We start from the raw sequence: 27,117 nt of genomic DNA, 5'->3' as shown, positions 1-27,117 counted from the left end.
GGAACAAGGAAAAAGCTTTCCAATACGGATACCGGCGGTCGATCTTTGATAGTCTTGGCTTTCTCGCTTCGGTGCAGTCATATAAAATGGGCCATCAACGGTCAATTCTCTGTTAAGATAGACGAAATACGCAGTGCATCATCGCCAGAGGATGGGATGGGAGCCTGATATCCTTACAAGGCAGAAGATACAAGGCTTATCCCTGTTTTATATGGAAGTGGAAGTGATTGCATTAACACTTGAACAAACGGTGTGCAGGTTGAACTTGAACTTGAAGCTGGGGTTGTGATGGTCTCTCGGATTGCTTCACTCTCAGACATCTCTTCGTATACATAAACCCCAAACCAACCACAATATATCATTTACCAATATGAAAGTATCTGTCCATCTCGGATCTCAAACTAAATTCGTCTTCTCTCCTCCCCGGCTCCGATCGCGCCGGCGCCGATCGTCATCCAGACCCCACAGACCTCCACTCGTTTACGAGTTCAAAAGATCCATATCCTCAGCTAATTCCAACCTGCTCTGCTATGTTTTGTTTCGTACGTCATGATGAACAACACAATCACAGTGTCCAATCTTTTGCTTTTAGCTGACATCGCCTACAAACATGTTCCAAATAAATACTAGACGCTTAATGGCGTCACCTGTCTCTCGTCTTAGACCGCCTGGTGACGTACAGCTTGAGCTCACGCATATCATATCCTGCAGCACTACCAGCCACGTCGACATCCATTCATGGTTGATGGCCTCTTTTTCACGTCAAACACGCGCCAAAGACGCCGTGTAACCTCCATGCAATGTGTGACATCTGCCGTTGCCCGATGCAGGCGCCTTTTTTCTCGGGCCCAGCCATAGTGAGCACAATGTCATGTCTCAGCTCTACACAAAGACCATAGGATACACTCGTAATACATCATTTCGCTCACCGCTCGCTCGGTTCTTTTCAGCAACTTCTCTCTTATTGTTATACTGTAGCAAATGTGATCTCCAGTATCGACTGCTTGCCCTCGACCTGCGAGGCGGTGAACCCCTGATTGTACGGTTCACTATAGTATGATACACATCTTAGACGTTGATCTTTACCTGTCCCTTCATCCCATCATCCAAGCAGCTAAGATCAACCTTCCATCCAAATCCTAGATCATCAGATAGTGTCTTCCGCCAGAACCAGATAAACGAGCACCCAGCACCCCCGTTCGTCTTCCCCATCCACGTGTTACCCGAAATCAACTTCGGACTCTTGCTCTGCGCTCCCACGTCTCGGGCCATCAAATCCCAGGACTGGAGCAGAGCTACCATCGCGTCGTGAGTGTCGCCCTTCTTCACACTGCTGTTCAGGTTAGATTTATCCAAGTTGATCATGCACTTCTCACTGTTTTGGAGACGCTCCGATCGGCTCTGCTCGTCGCCCTGTTGAGAGCGAAGCTTGGTCTCCATCGTGCGAAAGTTCCAGGCGCTCTCTCGAGGGAGGAACATATTCTCGCTCAGGCTGTGGATTGGTGCATCGTTCACTCGGCGGAATTGAAGGTCGCCCGTGTTGTCGAGATGATCAAAGAAAGCAGCGTGGCTAGGGCTGCGGAAGAAAGCCAGTGATCCAATCTCGAAGTTAGGGAAGAGACTGTTTCCAAGAATGTCAACTAGCCAAGACGCAAAGCACTCGCTGAGCCAAGATGATGCCTCGCCTTCATCCTGGGCTTCGTCGATGGAAACCGTCTTGGTCTGCAACTCTTTAGTCGCCGAGCGGCTTGGACCGATGGGGCGGCTCTCCTAGATGACCCGCGACCTCAGCTCGTCACTGCCCTCGTCAACCAAGTCTTCAAAGCCTTCATCCAAGGAGTTGGTCTGTGTGAGTATGCCTGTATCATTCTCAATAAGCCATGCTACGTCGGTTTCCCGGTGGAGGAACCCCGAATGCTTGTCAGCGAAGGACTTGATTCGAGGAGACAGGTGAGGCAGGCGGGCTTGACCAAGAGCAGCTCGGCTAGACCCGTAGGCGATTCCATTGTCTCGCATGAAACGAAAGACATCGAAAGGGATGTTCTGGGCCAGCTGAGCCTGTATGATATCAGCGCCTGGTTATCTGCCATGTCTCACATACCGCTAATCTGAACTTGTACTTACGCCTGGCTGAACTCTCAAAAACCATTCATAGTATCCGAGGCGCTTCTCTTTAGCAAAAGGGGCCGAGTTCCATCGCTTCATCTGGCGGATGTTGGCGATCGCCTTGAGAGCTGAGGAGTCGTGGTCAATCTTGACATCCGGAAGGATGCATTGTTGGGAGAGCTTAGCCCATTCCGCAGCTTTCCAGTTTCCCTTAGGAACGACCTCAAAGATACAAGTGGCATTCGTAGCGTTAGAGGTTTTCTCCTTGAAGTCCTCTGAGAGATCCTCGACACTGAAGAAGACCCAGTCATGCAGGTAGCGGTTGTTGAACTTGTCCTCGAATTGTTTGATGCTGGAAAGCGTAGCGTCGATGTCGTTATCCTTAACCAGGGCCACCAAGGCTGCCTTAACCGGACGATCAGTGGGCAAAGCCAAGACAGAGTCATACGCGAAAAAGGTAGAGCAAAGGAGAGCAGCGATGCTTGCCCACCTAAGAGTAAAGGGAGGGCCCCTTGCCATGATGAGAGGCAGAAGGCAGAAGGCAGAAGGGAGTGCTTGGGAGATCTTGATGAGGTGAAGGTGAGGTAAGAAGTGAAGTGTCAAGGGCTATAAGGATGAATAGGCCAGGACAAAGGTTGACCAGATGAGTGGGAAAGGTGAACAGGGGAAGTATCGCGAAGACGTAAGAAAGGAATGTGAAGGCACCTTAGGTACCGAGCAGAGTATCGCGTCGTCTCAGACGAGCGAAAGGGTCTTGTGATTGTTGTCGATTCAGATAGTAAAGTAGATGTGATGAATCAAAGTATGAAGAAAAGGAAGAAAATAGGATGGCAAGAATAACAAAAGCAAAGGAGGGGTCAAGTACTTGGTAGTAGCCCAGTCATCCAAGATTATTGCATCCTCAGGCGAGAATAGGGAGACGCAAGTTGGCAGGTGATTCAATGCTGCAGGCGGCAGCCGCGAGCAGTTGCAGTGCAGTGCCAGTCTCTGCGGAAAGTTGAGCCTCACTTCAGGCAGTCGCTCAGTCAATAACCTCCTGCTTTGCTTAGCTTTGCTCTACTCGGAGGAAATGATCCGGTCCACCGAGAAAACAACAGCGTGGGGGTGATGATGCACTCATTTGCTAACTGACGATACCATCATATCGTGTTGCTCTTTGCTCCTCTGCAAACAACCTCATGTGATCACTCCCCACGTCAAGACTTGGCTCTTTGGTGCGACCGACAACAAACCACCTCAGAACAACAAGAGATAACGATGTGTCGAGAAATTACTTCACTCATGCAGTAATGGAATTTGTCATGGACCTTCACCAATCAATACACTCTTCACCATAACACGGCATGGTTGTGATTGCATGCCCTTCGTTAACCAGGCGTTCTTTCGCATCGACGAGTACCAACAATAATCTATCGCCCGTACCCCAAGTCCGCACCGCTTTACCATCCCCAATAGATAAAGATAAGCCCTCAACGCCAAGTTTGTCTGTTAAACAAGAAAAGAATTCCCGCCCTCTCCCTCGGGAGTAGTACTATACTGATAATGATACAAGCTTGAATTACCTCAAGCCTCCACATCCATATGCTCGACATCTACTGGTCCATCCTCTAGGCTTATATCGAGGATCTTGGCGTATTGTAGAGTCAATCGCTGAAGCTCACGGTATTTACCTGTTGTACGGTTAGCTCATATATCTTGGCCAAGGAATGTTGTGTCCAGCACTTACCAAGAATCATTACTACATCCCTCAGCAGCTCCTTGCGATCCCATCCACACAGATCGCCTTCTTTGCTGAACCAGCCATTACCATCATCTTCCTCTTCTTCATCCTCATCCTCCTCAAGGATACCTCCAAGGAGACTGTTAAGGAGCTCTTCAACCTTGACCCTTGCTCCCTCAGCCCCTAGTCGCTTGGCATACGTGAACAGGTAGAGGCGGAACTCTTCTCGTGCTCCGAGTTGCAAAGCACCGGCGATTCTGGTTTCCAGATGAGCTATACTCACACTACTTTCCAGGTTCTCGGCTTCTTTGCGCTGCACAACCATCTTAATGATACGCTGCAACCCATAGGCTCTGCCCTTAAGAAGATACTCGTTGGTTGTATGACGTTCGAGGAAAGGTATGATGCCAGACGAAACAGTTGCCTTTCCAGGTTCCTTGTCCTTGCCCTCCTTTGAAGCTGGGCCAACAGCTGTAGACTGCAGGGCAGAAATGGACGAATCGTTGGAGTTCCAGTACTGTGAACCCACGGCCCACCAAGCTTCGCTAAGACGTTGCCACGTGAACATCTCTCGGGCGTAGTAGTAGCCGTCACCGTTTGTCAGGGTCACAATAACATGACCGGTGGAGTTGAGGTGAGCGGAAGTAATGCCTGGGCCAGGTGTGGCACTATGCTGGTTCAACGAGGTTGTGGCGATATCCAAGATTGGTCCTAGTGACACCGGAGGATTGGGGGAGGACTGGGTTTTCAAGTCCCAGACGTGAGCGAGGCCAGTGGCTGTGATACACATCAACCAATGATCGCGGGCTTCCAGGATGACAGGCTGTGACTCTAATATGATCGGAGTCAAAAGCCTTCTGCCAGCAGGGGTCCAAGTATGAATGGAACCGTCTTCGCAGGCAACGGCCCAGAAATGTTTGGTAGCTGTAACTAGAATGATAGCCCGAGGGAGCCACTCCTCCCAGATAAGACCACCTCTCTTGCTGACGAGTACATGTGAGGGGTCTCGGGGGTTTGAATCGTTCTTGGCTTCGAGAATGATATTCTCTGGGGTTTTGGTTGCTTCCTCTAATGAGCTGTCGCCGTGGAGAACTCCCCTGTCCAAAGGTCGAAGTATATGTGATCTAATCTTTGGCACCGCCAGTCTGACCTGAGCGAATGAGATAGATGGGTTCATTACTGCCGGCCTGAGAAACTCTGGGGTAGGCACGACACCGTTCTGAACAGGCACAAGAGCCGCGGGCTCGACACCATCAGGCCCATTGGTAACGATAGGGGTAGGCCCTATAGTTGCGCGTTTGGTGGATGGCTCCTCATCTTCTTCAGCTTCGCCCGGGTTTAGCTTTCTCTTGTTACCAAGTAGCATAGCAGCAATGCCACCCTTAGGCAATCCGTCAAATGGCTTGGTCAGATCAAGACTTGTTTGCGGCGCATCATTTTGAGCTGCCTTGTTGGTACTCGTTGTTCCGACCAATTGAGTCTGCGGCAACGAAGACGTGCCTGTCCCTGATGAAGATACCAATAGAGGCGCTACTCGCTTTTTGCCATCCTTGCCAATCGTGACTCGAGACTTGAGCTCCTTGACACGCGAAGCTGTCTTGTCGGCCGCCTCTTCTGGCTGTTTTTCTGGCTCCTTCTCCGGTTCTTTCTCCTTTTCCGTCTCGGCTGAGCCATTTGTAGCTGGTTTCGATGTAGGCGCAGCAGACTTTGTACCGTTGGTGGCGGGCGTCGACTCCTTGGTAGAATCAGGAAGATCGCCCATAAGAGCACCCATTCTTGACTCGACGGCTCGTGACTCTCCTGCTTTACTCTGGTTTTCTAGCATGAGACCATCAACATCCTCGGCGATACCCATACCCTTCCTTGATGCACCATATTTCTGCAGCGCTTTATCGTTTTCCTCGGGCTGTGCCACCCAGCCAAGCTCGCCCTCGCCGAACTTAACAACCACGATGCTGCCGTCCAAACTGGATGCGAACAGTGTTTGACCATCTGGGGTCCAGGCCAGATCAGATACCGACTTGCCTGCCAAATCCTGTAGAATGACCACAGGTCTGGACGTATTCGTGTTCCAGATACTCAATGTCTTGTCCTGGCCCGCCGAAGCAATAACAGTGACGAGCGACGGCGACTTGTCATCGACGCTTGGATCAGGCTTGCTGGTATGGAAGAGTCTAGGCGAAAACATGCACACTTCTGTCGGGGCTTCATGACCGATCAAGTTGATCTCACTGTCCCATCTCGTTCGTTCGATGATAGCGACAGAACTGACAGGCCCGTTAACGGCATTGGCGGCAGCGATGTGGTTTCCATCAGGCGACCACGAGCATCGTCGAAAGTATGTAGTCAGTGGAGAGCTCTTAAACGGAGAACTGATCGTAGTCTCGAGGACAAAGTTATTAACCATGTCATGCTGGGTCGCATTCGGCGCGGGAGAGGTGAATCGGAAGATTTTGATCGTTCGGTCATCGCTTGCTGTCGCAAAGAACTTGTTTGCAGGGTCGAAAGTGATTCCTTTGACGTGACTTTGGTGTGCTGGAAGCGTCTTAAGCTTCTCAAAGGTGTGCCCTGACCATACAACAACCTTTGAGTCAAGTCCAACAGAAACAAGTATCGAGGAATCGTATGACCAAGCAAGATCTTGAACATCGTTGTCGTGACCAATTAATCGCTTGTATGTCTTCCAATTCTCGACGGGCGGAGGCTCGTTGGTGCCAAAGGTGGCAGCTGGAGGGCTTTTGTCGAGGTGGTATACGCAGATGATCTTGTCGTCGGCTCCGCTGGCAAGATAACGACCGTTGGGAGAAAATCGAACGGAGTGAATGGTGCCAAGATGATGGCTCATATGGCAGAGCTGGCGCGGCTTGTTGTAATCTGGCGTGTTGGCATTGTAGACAGATTCGGTGGACCAAACTCGCACGTGTCCGTCGCCGCCTGCGGTCGCAAGACGTTTGCCGTCTGGTGAAACATGACAACTGTAAACTTCGAAATCCTTTTGCTCGCCGCTATGGCTTAGCCATGAAGGCTTGATGATGTGCATTATGAAAAGTTGAGCGGCATGCCCAGGGAGCAATCAGGCTGTTGGGGTGGAGGGCGAAGTTGAGAGCTGTATAAACAATATTTGAGCTTCTATTTCGTGCGCGATCAATTCGAATAGGATGCGATTGGAGTAGGTTTGCGGATATGATGGGGTAGTCGAGGTAGGGATGTTTAGATAATTGCCCAACTTTGATAGTGGAAGTTGAAGTTGTCAATTAATTTGGAGTCCAACGCGCGCAGTCGCGTTTCTGGAGCCCACCCATGAATCAAATCGATCAATCAAAGAGAGAGCCGGGGTCAGCTAGGCATGCTAAAACTGACTACTAGTGACTTTGACGACAGAAAGAATTGGTCAGACTTTAGTGGGATAATGTCTGGTATAGTGATCAATTATTTATTGCATGTTTATAAACACCCAAACCTACTCTCGTCTACTCTCCATATCAGTGCAAACACATGAAGATGGGAGACCATCATTTTGGGTGCATTTAGTGAGAGACAGCTATGCAGCTCAATGATTGGCTACATCGGAATAACTTTAGTACGCCCTCTCACTCCCTTGCGTCCATCTCGTGTAAGTCAAAGTCAACTATTTCTCACCGAGGCGACTCTGTTCAACACATTTCTATGGCACAATGCTACGATAAGCTTCATCCATCAATCACACCTACAGCCCAAACAGCCTGAAAGGTGGGTTACCAAAAAGTAGAAGCTCCCACCACAACCGAAATCACGAGACTCTCCACGACTCACAGGCCATCCCCATTGTTGTAGAGTTCCATAGGTAGAGATTCTTGTCCAATCTTGATCCCCCGGCCAAAATGTCAAAATATTGGGTGCATGGATCACCCTACCACTACCACTACCCTTAAAAATCACACGTTCTGGGCCAGTCAGAGTGAGCCTGGTAGAGAGGTGTTACTCTGTCTCTTCTCTGACCTACTTTGTATGGTCTGCACAATGGCCCTTGAACGAGATACCATATCTTTAGCACATGAAAGAAGCATCATTATCACCCTATGTTCCGTCCCATGCTTTGCTTTGTAACGGCTGGCCCAGGCATTGCCGGTTGGTGGCCGGTCCGCTTTGACAGCAACAGTCTTGATTGTTAAAAAGCTTGTTCCGTGTTGGTAGGTTCTAACAATGCACATGCAAGTCCAAGTTTTTAATTCACAGCCTCAATTCGCTATTGGGTTCTGACCGCTCTTCGGTGAACAATTGCTGATATATATATGTACCTCCCGGTGTTCCTTTTACCTTACCGACACACCAGTCCTATACCGGTCACGATCTTCAACCCTTTGACATATAAAAGACGAACAGAACAAAACAACAACATTATTCTTTATTCCTCATCTTTTTCTATCGTGTTCAAAGATGGAAGTGTCAGCTATAGATCATGGCCCATTGCGGGCTCAAGTCTCGTCTGCTTGCTCTGCAGCATCTTTCTTGTTATCGTTGAAAAGCTATCACAATATCCGGACAGACAAATACTTGCCTTACAAAGAAGAGATCCCTGCAGATACCGATACGGACGTCAAAATGGAGGTCCCAGATTCAATCTGCGTCGGCATTGAGCTGGAGTTTATGGTTGCACTGCAGATCCTTGACTCCGACTCTGTGGTTGGCGAGACTCGATGGGTTTGTCCTTCGTCGCCAGGGACTTATATGGGCCTCGTGATGGAAGACTACACAGAGATTAAGCCCCTGGTCATTCATAAGGTATGCGACATGATCGCCAGCGCTGGTGTTGCTGTGTCGTGCGACGTCTTTCAGCCTCAGTCTTTCAGCCCTGCCCTGCCCCCCGACACATCAGTTCTTCCGCTCACTAAAAGCAGCGGACAAGTTCGAGTATGGAATAAGGGCAAGATGGACGCGGATGCGGCTGGACCAATCCGCAAGGCCGACACCTGGTTCGTTGTTCCCGAGGTCCATATTACCAGAGACTGCGTTAGTAAGTCTGGAAAGACACCTTCTGACAAATACGACTGGTTTGGAACTGAACTCAACAGCCCAATCCTCACTCGTCCTGAAGAGTTCAGAAAGGGGCTACCTACCCTCCGAAAGTGCCTCAAGGCAGTGCAGGGAAATACGGTAGTTGGACTCAATTCTGGTTGCGGGTTGCACTTACACGTCAATGACGCCGGCAACATGACGCTCCAGACAGCCCAGCGTGTCTCTACTTTGGTTTGGTTGCTCGAGGACACTCTGCTGTATCCTCTCTGTCATCCATTCCGCTCCACATCTCCCTATTCGGCACGCATCAGTGTCGAATCCAAACTCGCCAAGGAATCCGGTGAGCCAAAAGTCCGGGGCGAGGGTGCAGCGTTTGTTAGAGCTCTCGACGAGCTCATGTTGCAGCTGAGCTGGCGCAAGAAGGTTGACAAACGCCTTCTTGGAGCCATGCGACGTCTTTGGGCGGAACCAAGCCTCGCTAGTCTCGATGTAGGACTTCGCAAATTCGACGAGGGCATGGAGCACACAACGACTCGATGTGCGCTTGTGGTATCCAAGTACAACACTCTGGAATTCCGATACCCTGAGTCGACGTTTGACGTTGACTTCATCTCTGGCTGGGCTGACCTGGTGCGACATTTGTACGCTGTTGCAATGAAGCCTCAGGCTGAGTTCCTACAGATCGTCCGTCGCGTGTACGAGCTCATGACTCGTGATCAGGTGCCCGGATGGTTAGTCATGATGGGTGCGATTGATTTCCCTCAGGATGCCAGTCGCTGGCGACGTCTGAAAAAGTACGTTGGAAGCCTGAGTAACCTTGACAAGCAAGGTGTTCTCCCCAAGACGGGCGTCATTGGACTCTGATTTCAGAGTCTTCCGGTTTGTTTCTTTGGATGGCCCTCTTTTGGAGATACCCCCCTCAAGATTTGGAGTTGGTTAACAAAATGAGCGTTTCTTGTTGGTGTACAAAATTGCAATCAGATTTTCCGATCCGACTGGCCTCAGGTAGGTAGTCAAAAAGTATCAAGACTGGAGTTTGCATTGCGGTAGGTAAAAATGAATAGATCTCTTATGTAACTATTGGCAGTAAATCAATTGACTCGTTACACAAATGATAACAAAAACTCGCTTTGCAGTGCCGTTGCCCGTTTTTTACTAACTTGATGTTTTACTTCTCTTTCATTCTTTAATTTCTTACGCATCGTGATTCGAAAGGTCATCTGCAAGCTCACCGCGCCCTCCTCCTTCAGGGTCCAGCTTCCTCTGAGCCTCCATGATAGCCCTCGCCTCATCAGTGCCGCTCTTCTCGACATGACTCATCAGCTCAGCGTCGGACTCGCGCACGGCATCGGCCATGGTCTTCCAACCATGCCAGTCGACGACGTTGCGGGCGGCCATGTTCCAGGCGCTCGCAGCGGCGCAGACAATGTTCATCTCATACTCGAGGATGCGGCGGTAGAGGTCTAGGAGTGTTTGATAAAGATGGGGCTGTAGGCGTTGGAAATCTGGAAGGGACGTCCATGATGAAGGATGGAGAACACGGTGGAGAGTCATATAGTGAGGAATGGCATTTGTAATATCGACGAAACCATGACGGATATCGTCGTGTCGGAGAAGAGGATCAAGAAGTAGCTAGAGACAAAGTTAGCGTTGTTATTATGGATTGGGATTGGATCCTACAGGTGTTAGAGAGCAGAAACCCGCCCATGCGATGGCGGCGCTGGGCTGATCGTCGAGTAATGAAGCTATAATCGATCGTGTCTGAATCAGATTTTCTCTCGCATCACCATCTCCAGAGTCCGTCTGGGAAACTTCCTTGACCTCACGCTCCAAACCAGACTTTGCAATCATCATCATGAGTTCGACTCTTCTTTCACCCTCAGTCGGTAATCCATTGCCATTTCCGTTATACCCGGGTCTTAGCGAATCAGGCAAGGCGTGAGAAATGATACTCTCATAAGCCAGTACAAGATTGTAAGATGCATGATCTCTCTTCAGAGTATCGTAGGCAGAATTCCAAAGTTCCAGGTCGTGCACGCGTTCTTCTTCCTCTGCAGCTGAGCCACGCCGGCTGTTACGCTGGCTGTGCTTGCCGATATGTGGAATTGGACATGATGAGGATTCTCGAGAAGGGTTCGCGGATGATGCGGGAGAGGCAGAGGATGATTCGGGTGGCGGAGGATGTGAGTGGCGGCGAATCTTGCCGACGAGATGTTTTATTTTGCTTGCTGCATTGTGAGGAGCTGAAGGTTGAGAGGCAGTTTTCATGATGGGCAATAATATTGGATATGAAGAACGAAAAGAGAATGAAAAAGATGGAGTTTGAAGAGGAATTGGGTTTCAATTGGAATTTACAGAGTTACGTACAATGTGCCACGAGACGAAGAACTGGATCCAATTGACTTACTATGAAGTTCCTTTTTTCTCTTCAGCTGACAATTTGTTAGTTAATACCCATTCCGTCGGGTTTTATGATGACGATGATATCAGGAATTGGATAGGATGGGTCCCAGTTACAGTAACGTCCATCCATTCATCCATCCCTAACTAAGACAAGACATTTTGTCCGGGTCTCGGGAATCGAGTCAAGGTTACATTCAACAAATCGTCAAAAAGAAGGGTCCTCCCTTCAGCAGTTCCTGTTGGTAAGAACCGCCTGTAAAAGGTTGGCCGATGATCCGAGTGAATGGACATGACCCGAGATCATCAGAGCCATTCCATCATCAACAACGGCCCTTTTCTTTTTTGGGGGTCACATGCGCCGACCAACAAGTGTTGGGTTTTCAGGTTTTTTTGTTACTGTTCATCGTGGAGCCAAGAACCAAGAACGGAGCCAAGAACAAGACCCCGAGTTATAGTGCAGTCAATGATGGAACCAAGAATGGGTACAGGCGGGCTTAATAAAGAGGGTCATAATTCTTTACCATATAAATCGTCATCTTTCAACTCAATCTCTCGGCCGATATAATGTTGACAAGCGAGCCATTCATATTGAACACATGATAGTAGAATAAAAATTCTCTACAGATTGGTTGTGATAGCCAAGACTCATTGGGTGTTGAAGAAAAAGATGGACGAAAGAATGAAGTCATTTTCAAAAAAGGAAAGGAATTGAAACTCCCGTGAGTGGTCAATGCCCCTCGCGTCATCAAACTCCCTAGACTGGGGGTGATGAACCGCTGAAGGTGGGGGCGGTCTTTCCACTGAAGCGTCACTTGCTCCACTGTCGGCCCGGGGCATGGCAGCTGGAGTCTGCCTGGAGAAGAGCCGACGGTGAAGTTATCGTGAGAGTTACAATGGATGCGACGTATAAAGTTTGCAGGGAAAGTGAGGGGAAGTTGCATCGAAACTGTATTGACAAGTTTGACTGCCATCACTACCAAGTTATAGGGACTCGGTACCTGGCAGACTGTCAACTCAACAAGACCAAAAGTGCTGATCTCAGCTAGATGCAAGGCTGTGAGTTATGCGCATGGGGCATGGGCATGAGCATCTAGCCAAGGCAGTGCACACGGAATGTTTCAAAGGGAGGGAGAATCAAGCACAAGACAAGACAGTTTAGCTGGTTTGTTTCTAAGGAAGAAACATATGATATTTATAACCTTGACATTGAACCTTATTACTCTGTGATATACCGATCTTTGACACACCACCTCGAAACATTAGGTATCTAAACACCAGATATAGTCAATATGAGTATCCAATAAATGAGATAGCCATCACTTTTCATCTCTTGTTTCCTGCATTTCTTCTTCTTGTGGCTGCATAAATATGGCATTAAACACGAAACAACCAGGCCGGTCCTTGTGAGCAAAGACTGGACAAACACCAAAAAAATCCTCCACCGAGTGATCATCGCAATCTAAAAGAACCCGCTTCAAGACTTGCGATTGCACAGACTTTGACGAGAGACTTAATATCAGTAAAACACCGACAGGACTATTTTTTCCGAATATTCTCACAATCCAAAAATACTTTTTTCTTGACCAAGTTGTTCATCAAATCTCCAATTGTGATCCTTGTTTCATACTCGTCCACTCTACTTGAAACAGTCTGATCGCCAGTCTTTCATTCACTTCAATTCTAGAGCCACCGACATCTCTAACTTACTATTACGAGTAGTCTACCTATCTCTCTCTTTCCCCCCCAAATCTGTCGTTGAAACACTTCTTTCGACATTTTTCGACCAAAAGATCAGCATCTTTCTCTTCTATCGCCGCAGCGCGTAGCGTTTTCGTTTCGTCTTCTTTCTCACCTTCTTTTTTCAGTCACTCGTTTAACCCAACCTCTCTCTATTCAGGTGTTGATCACCCGCTGGTCCCGTCTCCGTTACACTCTTGTGAATCACAATCGATTTGTGTTTTTGTTCTTCTTTCTCAAACAAACGATCTTCTAAACCACGATTGACCAAAAACAAAATAAACCCACCAAAGATGCGTTTCGTCGGCCTTGTCACCGTCTTCATCGGCCTCGCTACCGCTGCGCCTGCACCTGCGTACTATGCACCACCACCACCTGCTGCCACGCCAACCAAAGATGAAATGATCGCTGTCACGACTTCAGCTCCCCAAGCCTCTGGAGACGTCTTCACCTACTGGACCGCCAGCGACCACTCCATCAAGGCCTGTGACGAGGACAGCTATGTCGACCGCGAAGCTCCCAAGGACACCCTGCGAGCCAACTACCGCGACTGCGCAGCGCTTCTCTCCAGCTTTGGATCCCGCAACGGCACTTTCATGGTCCCTCGCGCGTGCGAAGACGACAAGGAGTACGCAACCGGAAACGGCCACGTCGACGTCGTCAAGTCAGGATCATGCGCGTTTTCTGTCCGCGCCGACACGGCTTTGATGGTTGGTGATGAGGATATCGTGTGGATTATGCAAAAGGCTGTCCTGGACAACTCTGCTGGAATGGAGATGGCGGCTCGGGGAGCTGTCAAGTGTGGTGCTGAGGATGGTGAGACCAAGGGTGGTCTCTACTGGGAGATTCACGGCATCGAGGAGGAGCAAGAGTCGCCTCATTACTAACCGGATTTCTTTCCTTCTTTTTCCATTCTTCGGTGGTCTTGATGATCATCTGTTCTGCATGTGAGCTGGTTGCGGAACTGGTTTGAGGATTCACAAACGGGTCTATAAGGAGTAATCGGTTCTGGAACTGTCTTTATGACTACATGCGTTGTTTATGTGCGATACCCAATTTATCTACACACAAGGATTGGCAATCAAAGATATTGTCACAATCAAGTACATAAATCTTCTTATTTTATCTGATCAATGTGGTCCATCATCGTGCTTGTTAGTGAACCTACCAGATGTAGGCTGAAGTTCATCACTAGTCGAGACTCATCGTAGTTCATACCGCTCGTCCTGTCATGCTATCTTTGATAGCTATTCAGGCGTCACTTAAGCATGGTGAAACAGAAATTACTGTAAATAGCAACATCATCTCATCTCAAAGTAATCTATCGCAGTTACAAGTACATAGACCAAGCCCTCGGGTGTATCCTTGACCCCATCTCAATTGATCCATGCATGTTTCAACCATGCTATATAAGCATAATACGTATCCGTAGCTCGTCATTATCATTAAAATGCAATCCCCAACGCCATATCCCTAGTCCTGTAAATGCATTCATTGTGTTGTTGTGACATGCTGGCGCTGGTATATACTGCCAGTCGTTGTTGTATATGTTTAGTCGTTTTTGTATGTGGCTGGTCTATGTTGTGTATAGCCAGTCTGTATGTGACCAGTAGTTGATCCTTAACATTTGATCGTCATCCCCAAATCTCGCATTTCCTTCATCTCAGCCTTCCTGGCGTTGATCTCCAACAGAAGCAGGTGAGCTTTATCAAGACGCTTCAACTGACCGGCTTCGTTTGCCAGCTTCGCAAGATGCTCATCGCAAAGATCCTCAGTATTTCGAGACTTGATCAGTTCTTGATTAGCATTAGCAAAGATACTCTTCACTTTGACTTTATAATCTTCCAGTTCGCGGCCCGCTGCGCCAGAGACAGGGTCTTTTGTCTGATTGATCAAATTCTTAATTTGTTTTATGAGCTGTTCGACGCCGTGCTGCTGCTGGAAGATGGCCATTGCGGCGTGTTCGATCTTCGGGGCATGTTCTTTCTTGGCAGCCTTTATGCGCTCTCTTTCTAGGATTGTAGCTGCACGCTTTTGTGTTCGGGGTGAGGCTGGAAGATCACCTGAGGGTTCGGGGATGGGTTGAATAGTGGCAGCTTCACTGAATGAAGTGACTTTTGCGGCGAGTTCCTCGACGTTTTCAGTGATGTGCCTGACTCGTCGCTCGACGGCATCAAGAGAAGAGTAGACCCACTGGGCCTTTGTGGGCGCGATGGAATGGATGAATCTTCCCTCTTCCTCGGCTTCCGCTTTCCTTTTAGCGACCTCCTAGTTTCGCTGAGGGTTTTTTCGGACGCGAAGCTGGATACGTGGGAGATGGATGAGTTTTGCAGGTGTGACGGGTTTGATCCAGGAGTAAGTTGGTTCTCTGGTTGGCTCTGGGACACCATAGCCATCAGCGCGAAGCTTTTCGGCGGACTTGGGTGAAACTGAAACATATGATGCTCCAGGAGGCTTGTTGGACTTAGGACTAGGACGTCTCCGGGATGGAGTTCTGTCAAGAGATGAGTTGGATGATCCAGTAGAGGGTGTAGGTACTCGGAAGCAACCGCTGTTGCTTCTCCATGGTGGGTTATAAGGTGTTATCGGAATGGGAGTTACTGCTGGGCTGGCAAATATTCCGTAGCCGCACTCGGATTTGGTGATTTGAGACTGGAGTACATTCTCTGAAGTCTTCTTGAGAATGCTTCTGAGAGGCTGAGGAGGCTGTTTCTCTTCGGCAGTGGGGTCGTAGAAGAAGAGGTAATAGTATAGCTGGAATAGGGCAACGACGCCGAGGAGGACAATCAAGGAGCCAAGGCCGTGTTCCGTCATGTCGTAGATAAAAATGGCTGAGTTGGTAATGACGTTGAGGATACCGAAGATGATACCAGTGAAGATGCGGATGGAAAGAGTCTGGAGATAATCCACAAGGTCTAAGAGCTGAAGGCAAGCCCAGACAGGATCATCATATGCGTGAAGCAGCTCATCCAAAGCGACAAGCAAACCACAGTAACATAGATGCAAGAACCAAAAAGTGATGAAAGCTCCGTAAGTGATCTGGAAGACAGAGTCGCATGACTGATACTGCTCGACGAGCCAAGCATTCGCCTTGCCGAAGTGAAGAGGATCACGAACGAACATGTCCAGCCATTCGCAGAGGATCGAAAGAATGGAAAATAAAAAGGTAAAGGTCCAGACGATGAAGAGAGGGATCTCAGGCCACTGCTTGAGCAGGCGCGTGAAGGGAGTTCCTTGATAGGGGTGATAGTTGGGGTAGTCTTTGGGGTCGTACCCGAGTTCTTTCTGCCAGAACATTTCGGCGGTGATCGAGATGATAAAGAGTTTATGAAGAAAGGTTGGTGCTGGTGGTTAAGCAACGATGGATAGTTGGTGAGTGACTGTTCTGCTGTTCAGATGATGAAAGAAGTCGGTGATGTAGATGGAAGGGAGAAAGGGCTGCGTTTGCTGTTAAGATTAACTTGTGGAGGAGAATAATCTTGCGTTGGTAATTTTTTGGAAAAGAAAGTGAAGAGGTTGAACGGCTATGGCAGGTCTGTGGCAGTGCCAGGCTGGAGCTGCCAGTGACAGAAAGTGAGGGGATTCACATTTACTGAACCCACCAGCCGTCAGTCACTGTTTGTCTGCCTAAGCAACTATGGCTCCTATTCTTTCAACTAGAATGATTCGCTCAAGAGCGCTTTTCTCTACCTATTGTTCAATTGCTTTGGTCCAAATTCATTCAGTTCAGCTCTTTGATACAATGCATCTTGTGCATCGGTCTCCTGCTGCCTGATTGCATACCTATTCAGAAAGCAATTTCGGCAGCGAAATACCGGACGAAGATTCTCAGATACCCATTGGATTGGATCCTAGCTCAAATTTCTATTCAAAGACTGCCTTTTTACTACCGTCGACATCTGATTCCATACCTATTAGATATATCCTCGGACTTATCTTGGACCTCACCACATGGCCGAAAGTGAACACGATTAAGAGCACGAATAGTATAGGTATGTGATAAATACAAGATCAGTTGGCGAGATGTTTGAACTTGTTCAAACTATCCTTGTTCTGAGTTGTCGATTGCTTTGCTAAGAGAATTACCTTATGCTCAGACCTGTGTAACTACAACTACAATCCGCGTGGTCTCCCCTTGTTCACAGCTGCAACTTCACAGTCAATCGTCAATGAGTTAAGACAATCATTTTTAGTTGTCACACAACGGCTTTGTTCCCAGGGAATAAACATCCAACGACCAGCAGCTCGAACATTATTTCAAGAGCCGCCATTAGCACGTCGATTCAACCAGCTTTACTTGTATAACTCCTTGATTGATGAAGAACGATGAACTGCTGCCAAGAACCAGAGAAAAAGTTTCTTCATGAGTAAGTCATCTGTAAGACAGAATTGTGATGCCGTGGGGCTACTAGGAGAGCTTGTTGGTAGTTCTGCATACCTCACTTCTACTTGTGAAGCCACCAGACCCAGTCTATCAACACCAACATCGACACTTGTCTGTTAGACACACGTATTAAGGAAGCTGAATTGATGTTGGCCACACCCTGAAGCTGACATTGGCAACATCGTATCTTCGGCTCTGTGGCCGAGTGACGACAAGAGGCGTTATACCGTAGAGCTTGCGTTGAGGTCCGTTGTCGTTGGGATTTGCTCAAAAAAAGTCCGAAAATAATCGCTGCCTAACACAGATACTTGAAGAAATGACGTGCATTAGCCTTGCAGATTTTCCCATCACCAAAAGGCTAGCAATTTACTGATCATTCCCAATGGCATATTTGGAGTCTGTGAATTGCTGGTATACGTAGAAGCTTGCCGCCACAACCATCAACATTTCTGCATGGTGATAGGGTACCAAGAGATGACGATTATGGGAACTCAAAGGGTATGGCGCACGCTAATTACCAGATCCTGGGGTCCCGGATCGACGTGACAGTTAGTAAGAGGCCAGAATGTCACTGCCGAAAGAGCAGGATCAAGTTTCCTAAAAGAGGTTGTGTTGTGATGATCATGATAACGTGCTGGTTACTGTAGGGAGGTGTGTTTGGGTTATCATTACGGCAAGTCAGTATTAGTTAGTTGCTTGGCTCACGGCTGGCAAAGGTGACGATGGTTGATCAGACTTGCATGAGCAGCCCTAGTCTCCGCCTTGACTAGTTAGTAGGAAACGTCTCTCTGCTGCCAATGCTTAGTTGATAATCATTAGTACAAACGGGTATAGGGAATACTGTCATTCCTGCGATGCAAGATAATGCAGTAGACACGTCAAGATCGAGAGATCAGAAGTGGCAATCAGAAATACAAATCAATTGGGGGCAGTGGTTGATTTATGCTATGTTAATTGGTATTCGTATCGGAGATCTAGACGTTGGTTCCTGAATAGAGGCAAACAAATCCATACCAAGATCAGACAACAATAGGAACCACTGTCTATTGTCTCGGAGTGCCAAGACAGTTGATGTATGTTGGTCGCGACACGAAAAAGTGAACTCTCATGTGCCTATTGAGAGTTTCTGGATAATAAAACAGACTTCAGCCACTGAACGGTCATCATGTATCATTGACACGGATTTGGCGGTAGTTTGCGAGCAACAAGATCAATTGAGGCCGATGAGCGGACGTCATTCAATCAACGTTAATCCGTCACAGTCATTTTGAAAAGAGTATGGTAAATTCCATCGTGACAGCAGAGGGAGGCTCGATGGCTTCCAAAGCTTGGCTAGAACTTGAAGCCTCTTCCGCACTCGCAGTTGTCAGTACCGGGCCCGCGGCCCCAGGAGAGAACCTCTTTGGGGATAAAGTACACGGAAGAATATCATTGGCTGCATTTAACGAGTAATAGGAGAGATAATCGATGGCTGGAATGTGGCCGCGACTTTTGGCTTCCTAGACGAAGGTCTAGTGCAGGAATAGACTCTCAACGCCAAAAGTGTATACGGGCTTCCATTGGCAGAACTAATTTCCTTCTGGACGTTCCACGGCGGAACCGCGATTCAAGGTAGTTTCCGTCCAAAGGTATGTGAAGAAGCACGAGTTTGGCTTGGGTTCTGGTAAAGGCCGAAGACCTGCATGCTTGGGCGAAAGTGTATATTGTAACGTAGAAGCTTCCATAGAAACAAACGTTTGGCACACTCCGGATGAAGTTATTGGCGGTTACGTATGAGACTAATCGCGGACCGCGGGTGAAGGTTTACGACTACTTTCAAGGTGATGATGGATTGAACATGTATGGGTGTTTGATAGAGGCTGCCTCCGAAAGGGGCATGATTGGATATATATTTAAGTAACTACACAACCGGTGATAGAGTGGGATAAACAATTCATAAAAAGCGGCAGAGGCATCAAAGACAGACGCCTCGTCAACACAGACTCAACAGTTTCCTGGTCTGTTGGTGGAGTTTAACATTTTAAAGTGATCTGATCTTGCATTTGATCTGATAGCAGTTGAAGCTATAGCCAACAAATCCTAGAGCAATAGAGAAAAAAGGGTCAAAGAGTCAAGAGTCTAGATGCAGCACAGCTGGGGAAGCTAAGAGATCGCCTTTTAACGTCCAACAAACCACGGGAAGCGTCCCCATGTGGGCTTGAATAGTGTAGACATAGCTTCATCGAGCTTATGGAAAGCGAGTCAAGTGCCACATTTTGAGGGTACGTACCTTGTAGTAGCTCTTGACTTACAACAATAGCGAGGCTACAGTTGATAAATGAGGTCTTGGCATTGACGGTGAATAAAAAAGAGGCCGAGAATGATGGAAATTGCTGCGCTGTCGGGGTACAGTTGGTTCCATGTTACAGTTGGTTCCATGTTACAGTGGTTCCGGGTTACTGGGACTGGGAGGAATGCAGGGCTGGCTGGAGTGTTTGGGGTATCGCAACTATCACCTGCATTTGCATTTGCATTCTGTTCTATATATTGCTACCTGCCTCAGCTGTGTCCGTAAACATATAGCCTGTATGTATTGAATGTATAGCTAATTGCTTTTGGGTTCTGGTCCGTGTTTGTTGTCGTCTTGCTCCCCTGCATCATCCCGTTTGTGCCGCCAGAAATGTGCCACCGGAAATGAAGCCGACCTATCAATTGAATTGTCTAGTCATGGATCTCAAGGGTTTTTTTTTTTTTCTTTCCTCTGATGCCCCAACCGTGCGAGAGATGCAGCAGCAGTGCTGGTGTGCGTGACCATCCGTGCTCCCACCCCTTAGAGATTAGTTTCTGTACGGGCCGGTCAAACAAGGACACACTAGCCAGGGCGAAGAGTGAGCAGAGACAAGGCAGACTGAGATCCATAGGCACTCAGTTGTTCGCACGGGCGGGATCGTACTGATGCTGCAGGCGGAGACGCGGATACTGCCACTAAACTAATGACGGGACGGAATCACGGAGCGCTTCACAATGCGCAGATATACTCCGTTGTTGCATAAGACCTGATCCGTAAAAGGACCTAGTTAGCGATTGTTGTTTCGAGGGCAGTCAACCAATAAGACACTGACAATACTGTACCTGTGACATATGTGGTTGATCTCTCGTTTCGCTTCTCTCGGTCTCCGCGGGGCTTTCAATAAACACGTCAACCAACAAAGGGATCAACGAATACGGATACAGTCCACTACTATTGTGGAAAGCTTCGCTCAGTATCGCTTCTCGTTGAAAAGACGAGAGCCAAGACAAAGAATAGAAAAGAACGAATACCGCATTCCAACTGTCAATAGAGCTAATCCTCAACCCGGCAAACAGAGACATTCAAAGAGACCAAAGCTTTGCCAGGATGGATCTAGTTTGCCGATCAGGGACCGAAGGAACAGCCACGTCAAATGAGTAACAGCTAATCAGGAGCCAAACGTTGACAAGACAACTGAGACTCTGAAAGAGAACAAAAGCAAATAGCCTCTTGCTTCAGAGATGAGCTGATCTCTGATTGATGCGGCCATAATTTTGCCGTATAGTTTCGTTCTCGACCGAGTGACTGATCATCATGAAGCATCCTCGTGAACAATTCCTTTCCGGGTAATTTACCAACATATGATAATTAATACAGTATCAGTATTGTATCAGTCTCCGTACCGAGGAGTGAAACGGGTACATGACATTGGCTGGCGGCAGACAGGGATCACCTCGTACCCTATCCAAAGGTTCAGGTAGCGAACTGACGATACCTTGTGCCTCTCGCTTCAACCCGCAAGGGGAGACATCCTATTGGTTTAGAGGCTGCAGCAATCGATCAAACTGGCTGGTTACTGGTGCGCCTTGCTCGCTTCGCGCAGGTCTTGGCAGCCCGAATTCTTGGAAGAGATTGATTCGATGCTACCGTGAATAAAAAGAGGTTCAAACTTTACTGAAGCGATGAATAGGTAGCAATAGCAACACCGTTAATACTAATTTAGAAGCCAAGCCCTAGGGGCGTCTCGTCCACCATCTCCTCTCAGTGATGACACGGATCCGCTCTGGGCGTTTTTGGTAAATGGAATTAGCGCGTCCCCTAACTCGGGCAACTGCAGTGGACTCGACTCCTCTAAGAGACAGTTGATCTTTCAGCCCACCTAACAGCTGTAGCCCGAAAAAACCCCCCGCTCTTGGTGTCTGGTGGTGGGGGCCCTTCACCTGAAGTGAGGGAACCTAACGGAATTGGCTGGCCTAGACTGAGACTGAAGACAACAGAGGGAAAAAAGAAAGAAAAAAGCAAGCAACTCAATTAAATGTGACAGAAGCAACAAATGATAAAGACATCCTTTTCCCCTCCCTTTCTTGTCTCTTGTCCCTCCTTAATCAAGAAGAAAAGAGATCTGTTGCAAATCTTTTTTGATCGTCAACAAGGACCCGTCAACTTCCGAAACCGAGATACAACAAAGAGCACGGCCTGGCTTTTTATTTATCCAACCTACTGGTCTCTACTCTGCCGTACTCTAAAACAAAGACGTACCTGAAAAAAACAGTACGTACTCTTTGGGTCTAGACAGTACGGATACCTCTGCCGTATCGCCAAAATAGCCGCGGATCCTCATCACACACCCCCAGTCAAGTAACATCACAAGCTGCCGACCCAACCAACCTTTACGGTAACTTAGCAAGCAAGCCCATCCAGCCAAGCCAAGCCCGGGCAGACAAAGCCAGGGTTTCCCTTCTCATCTCATATCATATAATCCATATCCATACCCATCCGTCCGTCTGGGTAGCACCCCTACCACCTTTATTTTTTCCAATTCAATTACCTACATCGCAATACATTACCTTGCAATATCCCCCCAACCATCTCATCTCAACTCTACCTCAAACACCTCTTCAACCCTTTTCAACAATCCAAGCGTCAAACAAATACCGAGCTGGTCTCTCTTTGGTTATCTGTCAAAGTCAAAAACATCAAACAAGGCTCGGACGTGTTTGTGCACAAGCCTGCATAAACATATCTTATAATAGCAACAACCTGACACACATACTGTCTTGTTTGCTCCCTCAGCCGACCATCGACCATTCCTGTTCATAATCATATTATTCTCCCTACCTCCAGCTGATATTCGTTCGACTCAACTCATCTTAACTACCACGCTCTTCAACAACAAACGACACTACAACAACAACACAATACCGCAACGATGCTTCGAGGAACTACTTCAACAAACCTCTTCGGCAACCCCAAGAGACGCAAGCAGAGACAGCAACAGGAACAGGAGCAAAAGGACAAGGAAGAGAAGCTCCGTCTGCAAGCTCTCGAGGAAGCTGAATTCGCAACCAAGGCCGAGACATCAGATTTCCTCCTCTACTACCTTGAGCGATCCCCCTTCAAGGACCAATCCGACCAGATTTCCATCGCATGGGAAAACCTCCCCAGCCTAAGCGAGCTCGAGTCTTTCGCCGACCTCGACAAGACCGCCGGTACCCAAGCATGCCGTCGTCTCTTCAAGGCCGTCGTTATCTGGGACGATCTTGGTCTCGACCTCTGGGAGACTCTTAACAGCACTTTCCACCCTGAATCCAACGACGATGACAGCGACGATGACCTTCTTGACGAGATCCGAGAGGAGCCTTCCGGCTGGGATAGCCCAAGAAGATCACGATCCCGCGCCAGCTCCAGAACATCTGCTTCCGATACATTAGCATCTGAGCGATCTCGCCAGGTCTCGGCTGATAAGAACGAAAAGCGCAGCCGCAGCCGTGACTCGCGCAAGACAACTGCAACAAGAGATGGAAGCCACAGCAGAGCTCCCCCCAGGAGACCCATGGGTCTTCAAGGTGGCATGATCAGCGAGTACTACGACAGCCCCTCACGGTATCGCGTTCCCAAGATTGTGCGAGTGCTGTAAGCGCTACGCCTTGCAATCTATCATATCACAACTACAAACAACTCTACGAATTTCTTTCCTTTGTCATTGTTTTTACTATATTGTCCAATTTGAGAGCGGGAGTTACTGTACCTGGACAGCAAAGTGCACAACAGCCGCTATACTAGGCCAACATATTTTGTCTTTTATCTGCATGTTTCTCTGAGTATTAGCAAGGCGTTTTGGACAATCAAGGGGAACTGGAACTGCAAAGGGCACCGGACAATAACGGATTACGGATACCACTATTTACTATACTACAGCTGAGGAAAATTACCAGCTATTTTACCACTAGTACTCTTACTATATTACACTCAAATGAATTTTCCAACCAAATCTTACATTAATATTTTTCAATCATGAACTTGGGATGGTGATCGTCGTGAAAATTTAATGGCCCATTTGGCTACCTCACTTACCCCCTGTTAGTTGGAGTTGCATGGCGGCTTGTCAAGCTGCAGACTGCAAAGTTTAAGCGACACCATTAACCAAGAAAGACTTGATCGAAGATGCAGCATCTACTGGATCGACGCTCTACTGACATCACATCGGATCCGACGTTGCAATATCGCGATAGTTGATCTGTGTTAAGAAGCTACCGACGTCATAAGATCCCAGCTTGAATTGCCGCGGGATGAGATGAAGAGCCGGCGAACCTATTCCAGGTAGAGAGAGCGGTAGTAGAGTTACGTACCTACAGTAGATCCAGGCCCAGCTGAACCTTAACATGACTTGGGGGGCCTAGAACAATGTCTCAACTTCGATCTGATCAGAGATTGTTGTACATGATTTCATCATCACCTAGAAAACTATTATCCCATGATCATCATTTGGTTGCATATTGTTGTGTTCACTACCTGACTCGTCTCGTGCGCAGAGTCACGACCTTGCATCTTGGCGTTTGTTCAACTGCATCGTCCCCTACAGTAGACTCATTTCACCAAATTCAGGTGAACCAATGGTTTGACCCTTGCCTCGACGCTTGATGTGGCGCGCGGGTCATACAAACAGATTCTCCCCCGAATTTAGAAACCAATTCCAATGCCATTAGAGATCCCCACCATGTACTATCTCTGAGCATGGGGAAACCCCTTCTTCATCCAAGCTTTGACTCTTTGTTCTGTTTCTGTTGATTCGAAGAGTGATCAATGCTTTTTGGGCGCAGATCAAGCGCTTTTAGTGGTTGACTTGCGGAAGAATTAGTCGCTTTGTCTCGTGAAACTTGTGTTGCGCATGAAACATTGCTTTTTAGACCTCCCAATCCGTGATAATTTTAGGTCCTTTCCTTGGTCAAGGCTTTTCCTTTCTACTGTACGCTAAAACTTGCACTGCACTCTAAATAAGACAAAAGTCAGAGAGTTAGGATGAAAAGTTCAACTGAAGCTCGTTTGTTTGATGCTTTGGTCAAACACCACAACTAAGCACTAGAGACGACAATCGCCAACACCACCAATTCTGAAACACGTTCGGCCATAACCTTTTTTCCTTCTTCGGCCAACATCCATCTAGAAAACATCGCAACACTTTCCCGATAAACTCTATACTGCATAATAAGTTTGCTGTGCCTGACTCACATTCCACACAAAGAGAGAGAGGGAGGGGAAAAGTATGTGAGGTGATGGTGCGGTTTGCAAGCCATCGCCGCTAGCCCCAGGGGATTTTACGCCATTCGTATCTAGACTCGAGAGGCGTTGTTTGAGGCTTTACACCAAGCGAGGCTAGAGGATGCATCGTAGAGGTTTACGGGATGAAATGCTCCTTTTTTTCCATTAGCAGGTGATTGCGCTACTGAAGAAGTTGTTATTCGGATCATGGTTCTTTTCGCTCTGTAGTATATCTGTAGAATTCAAGTTGCAATGAAGCAATTGTACAGTCTCTTATTGACTTTCTTGGCTGTTTCTGCAATTGCGAAAGATGTGGCGTACGTGACTGATCTCCAGATATTTGCATCGCTGGTATGATCCCCAGTAATTCCAAAATGGTCTAGATACTAACTTTGTAGGCGCCATGTGTGTCCAGCGCGATCTCATACAATGTCGCCAGACAAACTCGCTCAAACATATGCGGGGACTCGGAGACTGAATTACAGAGATGTATCTGCACAAAACGTTTAGACCAAGTTGCTGCCGCGATCTCGACCGATGTGAAAGAAAGATGCGGTCCCCGTGCGACGGAAGATATCGTCAGCGCTTCCAAAGTGATGCGGAAGTACTGCGATCAGGATAAGCAAGTCACATTCTCCTCACCGACAGCGAATGTTGTAAAGCCGCATATTACAGATCTTCCAGAGTTGGAGAATCTGCCCCCTTGTGCACAAAAGGCAGTATCCCATGCTGTGATCGAAGTGGTATAGTTGAAGAGTCTGACATACAGAATGGGCATAGACTAACATCGATAGGGGTCAGAGAGATGTCCAGAGGCTCTTGAGCTGAACATGCCTTGTATTTGTCATAAGGCCGATGTTGTTCAGGACCTCAGATCGACTCTTAGCTGGGAGGTTAAGAAGTCATGTTCAAATTCTGAGGATGTGACTTCAGCGCAAAACTTATACAGCCAGTTCTGCCATATGAACAGCGGCAAGACCTCTTTTGTATCACCTAAAGGTCCTCCGGGAGATAGTGAGTATCGACGAACTCGCAACAGAGACTGTTCTAACGTAGTGCCTCAGTGTCGTACTATATCACAGCTCTCCCGCACTTCAAATCTCTTGATAAGTGTGCTCAGAGGGGAGTTTCCACTGCTGTCATGGATGTAAGCACGATGTCTCATCTAGTAGTCCTTGGGTGCTGATCATGATATAGCAAAGTTCCTGGCTATGTGGCAAAGGGCCTCAAGAGCTGGCTTCATGCGTCTGTATAAAGTCTGGGATGTACAAGATGATATCCAGCAGTCTGGTCGATAAAGTCAACGATTATTGCGATGGCACACGGACAGGCAACGTCAAATCTGCCATCGATGTCTTCCAATACTATTGCAGTGCTGCGAAAGACCTGGTCGTCGGAACTGTCAGCATTTCCACATCTCAATCTCACACTACAGGCACTTCTAGCATTCAGTCCAGTACAGCGATTCCTAAAGAGACTGGCTCAGCTGGAGCAACCGCAACTGCAACCACAGACATCGATACTACGAAGGAGTCAAGCTCTGGTAACGAAGACAAGAAACAGGGGGACTCGGATGCCCATATCATGCCCATTGTAGGAGGAGTTGCTGGAGCTGGTGTATTGATCGCACTCGGTGTAGGATTCTTCTTGATCATCAGACGAGAGCGTCGGCGAAAGACTCGTGGCGAACGCCTTTCCGATGGTCCTCCTGAATACCCTGGAGATACAGACAGCAACCCTTTCGAAGGACACTCCAGATTTCCGATCACATCAGAACTTTCTCCCCCTGCTTCAACGAAGTCGAAATTCCATGGAGGGGTGGATGTCATTGATCATGCTTTCAATCATACGCCAACAGCCAGGTTACAGGCACATCTTGCAATGAAGCATGGACGTAACTCGCCCATGGGCCCGCCTCCACAATATTCAGGGAGACCTAATGCGGTATCTCGGCCAGTAACTGCGGAAGCCTATGAGATGAGATCTAACTATAGCGTGTCAATAAGATGAGTGGTGACTCAATACAGGAGAAGTCTTTAAGACCAGCGCCGTGGGGTACATTGAAAGGCATCAGCGTAGCGGATTAAAGAGGGAGAAGCAATTCACATATGGCACACATCAAAATAATAATGCACAGGGCGATAGATACTTTGTTCACTACAGGTACATTTCTATCAACCGTATCAGGCTATCCTACAGTGATTGCAAAAAAAATATAAAACACCAAAAACATACAACAGCGGG

At 47.9% G+C, this 27,117-nt stretch overlaps 7 protein-coding genes across 7 annotated transcripts; 3 read left to right on the top strand and 4 right to left on the bottom strand.

The window, feature by feature from the left end:
- Positions 1-967: 967 nt before the first annotated feature.
- Positions 968-2,625, bottom strand: FIESC28_04024 (uncharacterized protein; the record flags this gene model as incomplete). The annotated part of the gene is made up of 4 exons (XM_031158171.1): positions 968-1,033; positions 1,087-1,722; positions 1,780-2,058; positions 2,125-2,625. The coding sequence occupies 4 exons, from the start codon at positions 2,623-2,625 to the stop codon at positions 968-970; spliced, it is 1,482 nt and encodes a 493-aa protein (XP_031017760.1).
- Positions 2,626-3,669: 1,044 nt separating this feature from the next.
- On the bottom strand, positions 3,670-6,866 carry FIESC28_04023 (uncharacterized protein; the record flags this gene model as incomplete). Its single annotated transcript, XM_031158170.1, has 2 exons — positions 3,670-3,776; positions 3,833-6,866. 2 exons carry the CDS (start codon positions 6,864-6,866, stop codon positions 3,670-3,672), a joined length of 3,141 nt encoding a protein of 1,046 aa, XP_031017759.1.
- A 1,541-nt stretch (positions 6,867-8,407) lies between these two features.
- Positions 8,408-9,685, top strand: FIESC28_04022 (uncharacterized protein; the record flags this gene model as incomplete). The annotated part of the gene is made up of 1 exon (XM_031158169.1): positions 8,408-9,685. One exon carries the CDS (start codon positions 8,408-8,410, stop codon positions 9,683-9,685), a length of 1,278 nt encoding a protein of 425 aa, XP_031017758.1.
- Positions 9,686-10,015: 330 nt separating this feature from the next.
- FIESC28_04021 (uncharacterized protein) lies at positions 10,016-11,089 on the bottom strand (the record flags this gene model as incomplete). Its single annotated transcript, XM_031158168.1, has 2 exons — positions 10,016-10,453; positions 10,502-11,089. 2 exons carry the CDS (start codon positions 11,087-11,089, stop codon positions 10,016-10,018), a joined length of 1,026 nt encoding a protein of 341 aa, XP_031017757.1.
- A 2,165-nt stretch (positions 11,090-13,254) lies between these two features.
- Positions 13,255-13,848, top strand: FIESC28_04020 (uncharacterized protein; the record flags this gene model as incomplete). The annotated part of the gene is made up of 1 exon (XM_031158167.1): positions 13,255-13,848. One exon carries the CDS (start codon positions 13,255-13,257, stop codon positions 13,846-13,848), a length of 594 nt encoding a protein of 197 aa, XP_031017756.1.
- A 664-nt stretch (positions 13,849-14,512) lies between these two features.
- On the bottom strand, positions 14,513-16,258 carry FIESC28_04019 (uncharacterized protein; the record flags this gene model as incomplete). Its single annotated transcript, XM_031158166.1, has 3 exons — positions 14,513-14,532; positions 14,587-15,210; positions 15,271-16,258. The coding sequence occupies 3 exons, from the start codon at positions 16,256-16,258 to the stop codon at positions 14,513-14,515; spliced, it is 1,632 nt and encodes a 543-aa protein (XP_031017755.1).
- Positions 16,259-22,543: 6,285 nt separating this feature from the next.
- Positions 22,544-23,251, top strand: FIESC28_04018 (uncharacterized protein; the record flags this gene model as incomplete). The annotated part of the gene is made up of 1 exon (XM_031158165.1): positions 22,544-23,251. One exon carries the CDS (start codon positions 22,544-22,546, stop codon positions 23,249-23,251), a length of 708 nt encoding a protein of 235 aa, XP_031017754.1.
- Positions 23,252-27,117: the final 3,866 nt, after the last annotated feature.

Source organism: Fusarium coffeatum (assembly GCF_003316985.1).
Source record: "Fusarium coffeatum strain FIESC_28 chromosome Unknown BRIP53273_contig_83, whole genome shotgun sequence".
In the NCBI taxonomy this organism is placed as follows: Eukaryota; Fungi; Ascomycota; class Sordariomycetes; order Hypocreales; family Nectriaceae; genus Fusarium; species Fusarium coffeatum.
Note: the sequence above shows the minus strand (reverse complement) of the source record. Positions and strands in the feature narration are given on the sequence as shown.